General features: G+C 44.1%; 1 protein-coding gene across 1 annotated transcript; it reads right to left on the reverse strand.

Annotated features, from left to right (window-relative positions):
* Window positions 1-212: 212 nt before the first annotated feature.
* On the reverse strand, window positions 213-11,140 carry CDH26 (cadherin 26). Its single transcript, XM_050314036.1, has 16 exons — window positions 11,108-11,140; window positions 9,321-9,398; window positions 9,114-9,236; window positions 8,503-8,664; window positions 7,106-7,253; window positions 6,748-6,914; window positions 6,448-6,576; window positions 5,160-5,345; window positions 4,716-4,984; window positions 4,446-4,588; window positions 3,975-4,205; window positions 3,223-3,450; window positions 2,486-2,610; window positions 2,022-2,096; window positions 1,125-1,208; window positions 213-422 (listed from the first exon to the last, which is right to left on the reverse strand). Exons 1-16 carry the CDS (start codon window positions 11,138-11,140, stop codon window positions 213-215), a joined length of 2,391 nt encoding a protein of 796 aa, XP_050169993.1.
* Between the last annotated feature and the right edge of the window lie 525 nt (window positions 11,141-11,665).

Raw genomic sequence — 11,665 nt, forward strand, 5'->3', positions numbered from 1 at the left:
AATCCTTCCATCATCTCTGCAGAGTAGAGTGACCCCTACACGTCACGTTCTTGGCTGCCCTTGTGCAAACAGTGCAGGCAGGAGGAATAAGAGGCCAGGTCCTCGTGGTGCAAACACTGCAAAGCTTTTCAAGTACAGATGGTTCTTTTTTCTGAAATTGTCAGTGCTCCTACCAGAAGCCTTTGCAACACCATAGTCATATAATTCTGAAATTATTGAATTATGGAGATCCCTTTCTGACAGATTTCTTCCAGAGCAGAAAACCTCGGTCCCAGAGTGTTCAAAAAATCAACAGGCAGGTCTTCACTGCCGATGGAGACAGAGCAGGGGGAGTCACTTCTCTCTAGTTCTCCTTCCTCAGAGTATCTGCAAGGTTCATCAATGTCCCTGGAATCTTCCAGTGTGCTCTGGTAATACAGTTTCTAAAGAAGGGAACAAACAAGGCAAGTTGTCGTAGAAGCTCCTATGGCCCTTTTGAAAATTAAGGGAATTCATGGCATGGAAATCAGACAGGTAAGCCAGGAAGTTACAGGGAAGAGTATGAACCTTCCTCTGACAAGGGAAAGTTTTATGAAACTCTCAGCTGAACAAGCTCCAGAGCCTGAACTTCCCCCAGGGTACAACTGAGGCAGAGAAGGGCATTGGATCTGCCCTGCACCCGAGAGCTGCCAAGGGCCCCTGACTGCCAGGGCATGGAGTCTGGCCAAGGAGGCACGAGGGGCAGGCCTGTGAGCATGCAGGGCTCAGACAGGACATGGCAAGAGGAATTAGAATTTCCCTGATGGCACAGAAGTGCAAAAGCAGGCGACCAAACTAACCCTGCCAGAGAAAACATTTTAGCCCCACTTCTCCATCCTGAAGAGCTTTTAAAGGTGACAGATCCCAGCCTTGCAGTAACAGCTGGTGACCAGCCAGAAGGAGCCAGAAGTCTGGGACATGAGATATTTTCAACAAGGAGGAGTCTTGAATGTTTCCCCATCAAATATATCCCTTGCTTGCGATGCTTCTGAGATGCTGTGGGCTGAGAGCAGCTGCAGCCACGGCAGCTGTCCAGGTTGGAAAGCCTTTTCTCCTATACTGAAAAGCCAACCTGACACAGGAGGAGTTCAACATTCATTTCTTACCTGACCCAGTGTTCTTTCCACTCTCTGTGTGAAGTGAGCCAAGTGTCTTGCTTGGAATGTCTCGTAACCAGTGAAAGGGCAGTTCTGGAAGACAGGTACAGTATCTGAGGTTTGACCTGCATAAAATCACCTCCTACTAATTTTTTCAGATGCAAATAAGTTCATTTATCTTTCTCTCTGCTGCCTTCTCCAGTTACATTGCAGCTTGTTCTGTTCAGGAACTGTTTCTCCTTGTGAGTATATTCTCCATGCATACGTAGAGTCACCAACTGTCAGCATTCTTCATCATCTCCAGTAATAAAACCTCTTTCTTCCTCTAAATTTATCATTTCCTTTTCATTAATGGCACCAAACATGACCTCAAATCACATGGGCAATCCTAGTTCCTAACTATGATCCTAAGGATTGAGGAATTGGGTTCTCCCATATATAAAAAAGACTATTTTACATTTTCTTTGCCTGCTGTAAGACAGAGATTGTTCTTAGAGTCTCTTTGTGATCCCTATGTACTTACAAACAAAACACATGGCAGTCACCTACTGATGTGGACCAGAATTTCCTTCAGGTATTCTTTACAATCAAAAGAGAATATAGTACGAAAATCCACAGTAAAAAACTAAGAAGTCTTCAAACCCCAGAAGTACATCTTAGAGTCATAAAAATACTCATAAATCCTGTCCAGACTTTTACAGTATTTTAGGTAGAAGTTGTTGACCGGAGTGTTTTTGACAGAGTAAAATTTTCTGCGTATCAATTCAGGTACTGTGATAAGAATTTTGGAAGAAATTACACTTCCTTATTTTCTAATTGAATGATATTGCATTACTCTTCCTATTGCTAGGTTATCAATGTCTGTGGTATAAAAATGGGCATTTACATCAGGAGTCAGGCAGTTACCTCAGCAAGCTCTTCTTTTTCAGTCTCCACAGACACAGGTGTTGGAGCAGCATAATCTGGAATATCCAGCTTAGCCTGCACACAGGGAGAGGCCTGGTGTTAATGAGGAACTGAACTGGGCTGGAAGGATCACACATTTGCAGACTATTCCATTTTCCACTTCCATTTAGCCCCTTATTGAACACACTGTTATGTGTGTGTATTGGCGTGACAAGAGATGCTGTGTCTCCCATCTGTTGATGAGGCACCTGGGAAGGTCCTGCTGATACTGGAAAATGGCATGAGTGGTAATAGCCTGTCATCAGAGTAACATGCACAACACCACTCCCCAGATATGCCCAGTGACAAAAAACCTTTATTTTGCTCAATTCCAAAACCAGAGGAAACATAACTGGAGATGATTAGTTGCAGCTTCAGCCACACAGCACTGGTGGGGTAATGTGAATATACACTTTGGCACTTACCTCAGAAAAAGAACTTCTGCTCTCTTCATTATAGCTGATTAAAGTCTGTTCACCTTCCTGAGGTGGAACAATGGCTTTGCGTTTAGATCCTGATCTGAGACACCGGCAAAGCAGAATGTTGGAGACTGTGTAAACAAGGAAGGGAAAGGGAATGGGCATCGTGGACAGATAGGTATGGCTCAACACACAGATCGATGAGGGACACAGCCCAGTTCCAAAGGAGCTCCCTCAGGAATCTCCAGCAGAGGGAATGCTTGGCCAGAGCAGGGAGCCTGCTGCAGGCAGCCAAGCTGCTGCTTGCACAGAGCACTGCACTGAGCAGCAGATAGAATAGATCACCCAGGTAACAAGAGGAATAGTGCTCAGATAATCCACTATTTTACTTCATGGAGAATCCATAGTTCATCTCTCCAGCATTAACCAACATGAGCTGGTAGGGAGGAAGCAGCTCTAGAACAAGTGTAACCCCATGAGAGGAATTCATTCATTCCAGTTTGGCAGTACATGTCAATTAGTTCATGTTAATGTCAAAAAAGTCAAGTATTGAATTTTATTCAAAGCAAACAAGAATATTTGCTTTGTTGTACTATAGAGTTCAGCTTAATGACAATTTGCATTTTCCAGTCACCATCTAGTGACACTATACTCGTAACTTTAGTAGATTTTAGTTCATGAGCTGCAAATGCGTGAGATCCAATGGGCAGATGACAGATAATCTGCACACATAAGTTACTTACCCAGGATCAATAAGAAAGCCATCAGTATTATTGCAATGGCACTACCTCCAAGCCCCACCACTGCTCGTGCAGCTGGTGAATCTTTACAGGTATGTCCATCTGGGCAAAAGCAGAACCTGATGTGCTGTTTCTGCCTCACAGAAAATCCTTGCCTGTCCTGAATTATGATGGGCACCAAGTAGCTGCCTTGTGGGAGGCTTCTTAACATCAGAAGTTCAACCGACTGCCCTAGAAAGAAGAAAAGCAAATTTTTTTCAAGTCTCACAGAAAGAAATCTGATATTGTACAATCCCTTCTGCTGATAATCAAAGGGAAACTCATTTTCACTCCAACATAAGATACTTTTTTAAGTCTTAAGGAATCACAGTAAATAGGACAAAATTACATCCCACTTTATCACCTCACTGACCCTTCTGGGCAGAGAACTGTCCCAGCCTTGCTGCATTCTGGCACAGCTGCCCTGATAACCTCAGAATTCATTAGGTAATTAATCAAGTGCAGAAGTAGTTCCTCAGCTTCCTACCCCCCTTTCTGCTCATTGCTTCTGGTCCTGTCCTCAGCAGAGTTGAAGACTAATATAATTTTTTTTCAAATTGCTGTAACTTCATGTTTTGAAAGCTGCTCTTCCACATCCTTTCAGTCTCACTGAGACTCATCAGTGACAAACTATAAAGGTAAGCGAGAGTGAAGTAACTTGAGGGTACACAACTGGTAACACACTTCCCATGAAGGACATGAAAGGAAGAACTCACCAAAATTCCTTCCTAAAGTCCAGTTACGCTTCACACCTTCCGAGTCCTCATCCAGCTCAAACGTAAATGGCCCAGAATGTGCAGGGACCAGAGCAGGTTTAGCTTGTACAATGAGAGGTGTCCCTACTTTGTCACACACATCCAAAGAGGGAGCCAGCAACGATGGCATATGGTCATTAATGTCAGACAAGTAAAGCAGGATTGTGCCAGTGCCAGTCTGTGGTGGAAAGCCTGGACAGGAGCAAAGGAAATGGAAAAACCCTCACAACTGGGCACTGACAAACACCATTCACTGGCAGGATCTCTCTGGTTTATCCTGCTAGTCACACATAACACAAGTTTTAAACATTAGGCTGTTCTATTATCCAGTAACCACTTAGATCCTTAATCTTGCTCTCATTTTGTATCTAACATGCACCTCATGTCCAACAGTCCAAATGCTGCTGGACTGTTTTCTGACTGGTTGCTTACCCTGAGCAGTAGCTTGAACAATAATGGTGTACAGGCTGTTGTTCACAAAAGGGGATTCCTCATCAAATTCTTTTGCCACAGTAAGAACTCCAGAATTCTCATCCACACTCAGCCAACCCTCTGGGTCATAGGCTAGTTCATATCTGAATAGGAAAGGGAAAAATTCCTAGTTTTGATTTTCAGTGGATTTTGGGTATCAAACTAAACTTGAAAACCTTGTGAAATCCCTAAACTATTTCTTATTCTGAGAGGTAGAACATCACCACTTACTTTATCTTAGTTGGCACATCATCTGGACATGTGGCAGGATACTTTCTAAATACCCTCCCAGGCTTCATTGAATCTTCTTTTTGGACAATAAGTAGAGGAGGATGGAACTTGGGAGCACGCTGTGACTGTATGACCTTGATGTTTACCGTTGTGTTGGTGGATTCTAGGTCTGAGGACATCACAACGCCGTTTTTACACAAGAAAAAAGGTTCTTCGTTGGCTACAGAAATCACAAGTCTTATCTCAGAGTCACTTTCATAGCTGAGAGGCTGAAAACCACAGACAAAGGTGTGGTTAACATTTGTCACCATTGGCTTGGCAGACACCCCAGGTTACCTGGAACTCTGAGGTGAGCTGAAGTCAGCTGGCTCAGCTAAAACACTGAGCTGCTGGTCTCATAATCAGATTGGCCACACTGCATGTTGGCATGTCCCTGCTGCTTACCTTGATAATGCTTAAAATGCCCTCATTTGTGTCTGGATCTGTCTCAATGGAGAACTCTTCCTTCTCATTGCCCTTTGCTACTCTGTATTTTGCTCTCCAAGCTGGAGTGTTGGGAGAGTCTTTATCTTGCACCTGGAGCCGTAATACAGCTGGATGTTCTTGTCCTGCTGAAACCTGTAGCTGGTACTGGGAGGGGAAAACCAGAAAATATGGGTATTTATTTGCTTATTTTAGGTAATCTCCTCACAATGGCTTAAGCTTTTGATGGTGCAATGTTGCCACCAGCTTGCCTAACTCGTACTCCAAAGACAGGCTGAGAAATGCCAGAGAAATCACCTAAGGATTGGTGAGATGTTAACAAAATGTAATTTGTTCATCTTTATTTCTTAATATAAAGTGGTCACTGGTTGAGAGCTGAAAGTTCAGGCTCTTGCCTTATAAAATACAAACAGCACAGTCCTTGCATGAGAACTTTTCAGAATGCAGTGAAGGATGATCCATGCACTCAGACAGAGGGAACAAATCACAGCTGTGAGAAGGCTCAGAATTTTACTAGATTGGAGTTAATGCTGATGAAGCACAGACTTCTTATTTTCACAGGCTATTTAACATTGTTCCCTCAGGTCTTCCAAACACCATTCTGAGGGTAGGAGACCTACCATGGTAACACACTGGTGAACGTGTTTGCTTTTGCAGGTGACTTTGTACACACTGTTGTAACCTGGTATCCCTTCTTACCATCTACAACTCCAAATATTTACACATACTAGGGCTTGCCATGACTCAGTACTGCATGCAAGGGCTGTTTTTGGCTGGGATAGTTAATTTAGCAGATTGTAAAATAGAGTAGATTGTAATCATAGAATTGTTTGCCTTTAAAGGGACCTTAAAGGCCATCTAGTTCCCACCCCTGCCATGGGCGGGGACACTTTCCACTAGGCCAGGTTGTTCAAAGCCCCAACCTGGTCTTGAGCACTTCCAGGGATGGGGAATCCACCACTTCTCTGGGCAACCAGCACCTTATCTTCCCAGATGTTAGACTAAGCTGGTCTGTCACCTTCCTTCTGCTACCAGTGAGACCAAACCTTCTGGGGCCACACGCAGAAGTTTGTCACTGCCCACTTTTTAAGCGATATTTCTTCTGACACATAAATCTCATTTGCACATGTTTTGGCCTAATGCTGCAAGTGTCTGAGGGTTCCCATTTCCACTGCTGAGTGCATTTAGGAGTTTGAAGGACTGAAATGCATTTAGAAAGACTCAGTGAAGTAATGATGTTTTTGCTTACACTGTCACTAGTAAACACAGGGAGGTGGTTGTTTGCATCTTCAACAGCTACATTCACTGTTGCAGTAGATGACAGTTGGGGACTTCCCTGGTCACTGGCTTTAACCAAAAGTCTGAAAGAGTTGGCAGTCTGAAAAACAGAAATCAGGAGATTCCAAAATCAGTGCAGAAGCAATTCCCACGTTTTGCCAGTCGCAGCCACAAAGCTGGATGTAAGACTCTCCTTCTCCTTATACCTGGTAACTGTGTAATGAACACATATCATGCATTAAATGATGAGAAACTGCTAAATATACATCACCTGATAATCCAGGCATCTTGACAGAAGTATTGATCCTGTGGTAGGATCAATACTAAATGTGAATCCATCTGGAGTGGGCATTTGCATACTTATAGAATAGGACACCTGGGAATTGGCAGTGCCGACTGCATCTTTGTCCGAGGCTGTGACTTGGAAAACTGGCTCACCTAGGAAGAAAAATGTACATTGAGGTTAATCAGACAAGAGGTTAAAACATAGAGGTAGTTCCTAAATTCAGGTGTGTTTAAGTAAAAGTAGGGAGAAGAATAGATTTAGTAAGAAAGGGACAAAAACGATGAAGGAATTAAGAAGGGAGCGGTCACACACAAACAGCAACCCTTGTTTGGGAAGCACTTACCTTTACTGTGGTCCTCTGCTATTGTAATGCTGTATTCCTCCTTGGAAAACTCAGGTACGTTGTCATTAATGTCTTTGACATTTATCTTGAAAAATAAAGGGCGGTCCAACGGCTCCCCAGTTTTTCTGTCCTCAATGTCGAAACGTATCTAAATGAACAGCAACCCAGATATCAGAATGGACTGAACAGTACCATTTAGATATCAAACAGAACAAAAAACTTGCCAGTTTGAAGCTTCTTCACTCAAATTTGGCTGCCATTGGCTTTCAGGCACATGCTTAAGTCATTATTTCACCTTTCAAAGGTACCAGATTCATAATGCTCATCCTGGGCATCAATGAATACTTTTTAAAGTAAAATAAAATGATTTTTTCAGGAGCAGAATCTGGATTATTGAAAAAGGCTGCCTAATATAAAATACATAAATATCCTCAGGGCCAGACAGAAAAAGGTTTTCACCTGTGCTTCCCAGTTCTGTAGTATTTATTTAAGGAGTGAATTCAGTTTTCTTCAGCTGCATTTCTAGGATATTTTGGTTCCATATCGATGAATGTGCAGGGGATTCAACTCTGAAGGCTGAATCCCCCTTTGCTAAATTAGTTCTGCTTTAAAACCAAGCCCTGGAACAATCGTGTGTGCAGTGAGGGGGAGCTACAAAGCTCTCCAGAATTTATCTTTTCATTATGGAAGGCAAGACCTTGCACAGAAAACCACATGAAAAGCTATGATTTGGGTACAGTTAATCCCCAGAGACACAAATAGGAATCACCACAGAATAAACATAAGGAGACCACAACTGAAAAGTTTTTTTGCAAGAGGAAAACAAACCCACACTCACATATCTCATTCATCCACATGACCACATTTCTTTCATTACATTCATTAACTTACTGCTTATGAACACTGCTATTTAAGGAGAAACATATGTTTCCTCTTATGTAAAGTTACAGCAGTGCATCCTTGCACCTCCTCCAGGGTTATCTAGATTTTATTTTTTTTTTTTGTTTCCATCCTCCTGATCAGGAGGTTCTGTGTTTAAAACTCAGTGTTCTGGCCACATAGCTGTGACACACTTTGACTTTCAGGACAACCTCTAAAGTTTTAGGTTATGATCAAGGATCATATCAAAAAGAAAACAGAAGAGTATGGATATTTATGGAAGTTCAAACAAAGAAGAGTATGGATATTTAGGGAAGTTCAAAAAAAGAGGTTTAAAATCATTTGTGATGAGGAAATTACTTATTCCTGCTGAGCCAATCTAGGTTCAAGATAAGAAAAGCAGGTTATATAAACACATGATATTAACATAGGTGTGTCTAATCCCTGTGAAGGATTTAGCCATGAAAAAGCAATTAACCTTTGCAGACAGTTTAAAGTCTTCTTTGAAAGTGCATTACCAGAAAAGTTGGGGTCTTCTCCCTGTCGATGGTGCGATGCACATACACGTGTCCATTCACATCGTCTTCTATGGAAAACAACCCAACCTCTGGAGGTTCATCTACCCCAGGTCCACTGATCAAATATTTTAGTGACGTATTAAATGATTTTTTATTGAACAGCTTTTGAAAAGAGAAGCAGAACAATGCAATGTGAGCAGGGAAGCTGGAACAGAAATGTAAAACACTTAGGACCAGTCCCTTCGTGGCCACCTTCTCTTTGCAGATGGGCCTTGCTTGCAGGCTTGGTCTCAGGCAGCCCAAGAGCTTTGTGGGCTGCAGCAGCACCACTGTGCACAGCTCTGTGCCATGGTCCTCCCACCTCTCCCTCTCCACAGCCTTCTTCCCCCTCACTGTCCCTGCAGCTCCCCATAGGAAGGAGCAGAACACCCCTCCCACCTCCCAGTACCACACAACTCTGTAAATAAGACAACTTTGAACAAAGGAAGCTTTTCAAAAAGTTGCTGTTTGATGCACAACTCTTGCCCCCTCCTCCCTGTGGTATTTTATTGTACAACCTGTGGTGAGTAAGTAATGATTATTCAAGATGAATTTTTCCTAAGAGGTTGCACCTGTCCAGCATATTTGGGGAATGGTCCTTTGTCCTCCTCTTGAACATCGATGGTGGTGATGACCCAGGTCCTCTTTGTGCGCTGCAGGGGATGCAGACTGTCCAACCCATGGGAACCCATCTGCTGTTGGATAAAGGGGTGTGTTCAGTGTCCTAGTTCACACATCAGCTGTTGTGTGGCTGTAACTGTATAATATTGACTACAAACCTGAATGCTCTTCCCTCGGGTGGCCTGTGTTAAACTGGAATTCTCAATTTCAGCAGAAAAACTGTTGGCAGCAGTAACCTTGTGAAAAAAGAAAAGTGATTGTGACAAACACTGATGTTGTCCAGGAGGATGTTGCCTTCACACAAACACATTGACCCAGTTTTGACAGTATTGCATCTAACCCTGGAAACTCCACAAATGTCATCTATCCCATTCCAAATGAGTGGCAGGAGAGCTGGGATATAATTCCTCTGGCAAGGTGATGCCAGTCCATGGCAACATCTCTATGGCTTTTCTCAATCCAAGCATCTCTAGTTTTTAAGACACCTGTCTCTGTGTCTTGGGCTCCTTCAGAAGTTGTCTGGTATTGACAGGACATAAACCTACTTCTGGAAAAAAGAGTTAAGCCTGGGGAGTATTTCAGGGTCTCAGGTGTGACTCCAAGTGTTCCAACCAGCTGATTTACTACAAGGTGAACACTGCACTAAAGTCTCCGATTCAGATGAGAAAAATAAATAGGTGAGAATGGTGATTACACCCATATCAGCAGGATTCAAATTACTCTATTTCTGTGAGCTCACAGGTAACTGGGACACTTCTCCCTTTCTTCAGAAATCTTGGGGTTTATGACTTATCCCATCAATTGCTTGCAAAAATGGAACAGGTCTCTGCCTGCCTAGACTTGAATGAAGATCAGGCCTTTACCCCATGACTTCCTTCTAAACTTGCCATGGTTATAAACCTGCCATGAAGCAGAGATCACCAGCAATGCCTTGGAGTTACTCATAAGCTGTTATATCCCTGTATATTCAGGGAAAAGCTCTGTGATGTAAAAACAGCAGGCAAGGCTTCAACTCGGCACTTGCAAGTCGTCTTTATCAGCTTTGCTCCAGGTTCAGCTCTGCTGACCCCCTGAAGAAGCTGTTTTACCCTTTGGGTAGGTGCAGCATTTTAAAATATTTTGGAAGTTTTAAGGGTGTATTTTATGGCTTCTCCCCCTCCTCTGTGTGCTCCTGCACAGCAATGGCTCAGGGCAGGGCTTTATCCATTCCAGCCACAGGCACTGCTGGAAAGGAACAACCTGGGACAGGACCACAAATCCCACAGAAAGACTCATGGAAATGCCACTGAATTACTGGGGGGATGATTGACACAGCAGGGTCACCACTGGGCACCAGTGTGCTCAGTCAGGTATCCAAAGCAGGAGGAGCAGAGGGTCCCCACCCCTGGAAACCCCCTCCCTGGAGACCTGAGCTCAGTTCCTGGGACAGAGGAGCCACCTGTCTTGGAGGGATCACACGAGGACAAACAGAACCACAATCACACAGAGTGGTTAAGGTTGGAAGGAACCACTGGAGGTCATCTAGTTCAGCCTCCTTCCTCCAGCAGGTCCCCTCAAGCACATCCACAGAATCACAGAATATGCTGAGTTGGAAGGGACCCACAAGGAGCATTGAGTCCAACTCTTAGCCCTGCAAAGGACCATCCCCAAGAATCACACCACGTGCCTGAGAGCACTGTCCAAACGCTTCTGGAACTCTGTCAGGCTTGCTGCTTACTCAGGATTGTGACCAGGGTATCTCCAGGAGAGGAGACTCCATCACCTCTCTGGGCAGCCTGTTCCAGTGCTCAGCCATCCACACAGTAAAGTTCTTCCTCATTATTAGGTGGAATGTTCAGTGTCCATTTTCTGCCCATCCTGCTGCACCCCAAGAAGATCCTGGCTCCATCCTCCCTCCTTCCCCCAGTGCAGCCAGATCCCTCCCCACATCCCCACCCACACTCACCTGCAGGAGCAGCAGGATGAGGAGCAGCTCCATGGGAGCAGCAGGACCGTGGGGAGCCTGGGAAGGTCCTGCTGTGGGAGGTGGGAGCCCCCAGGTGTAGCAGAGCCGGGTCTGTGGAATGTTGTGGGATGGCTCCCACAGCCCAAAGCTTTTAAAGCAGCCCCGGGAGCCGCCCCAGAGGCCTGGGAATGTTTCCGCCTCGTCACACAAAGTGAAAGAAAATGAACGGTTGTTTCTGTAAAACTGCACTAAAAGAAAAGCTCAATCCTCCCGTGGTGTTGGTTTCCTTCAGTCAGTTTGCAGCTGCCACTTCCACACACAATAAATGGGCCATGGCTGCAATAAAGGTAAACACGTGGCTTGTTTTGCCATTTCCTAAGAACTTCTCAGTTATCTGCAAAGTAAACAGGTGCTGTATATTCAATGGAAGGTGGTTTTATCAGCCATGCCCAGGAGTTTTTGTGACCTCAGACTTTGAAACAGGAGCAAATTCTGGAGCAGCTAATTTGAAAGTTGATATAAACACCACCAGGTTGTTTTCTGTTGCGCTGAAAAGCC

The sequence above is a fragment of the Myiozetetes cayanensis genome, unplaced genomic scaffold, assembly GCF_022539395.1.
Source record: "Myiozetetes cayanensis isolate MyiCay16 unplaced genomic scaffold, myiCay2020 scf19, whole genome shotgun sequence".
NCBI lineage: Eukaryota > Metazoa > Chordata > Aves > Passeriformes > Tyrannidae > Myiozetetes > Myiozetetes cayanensis.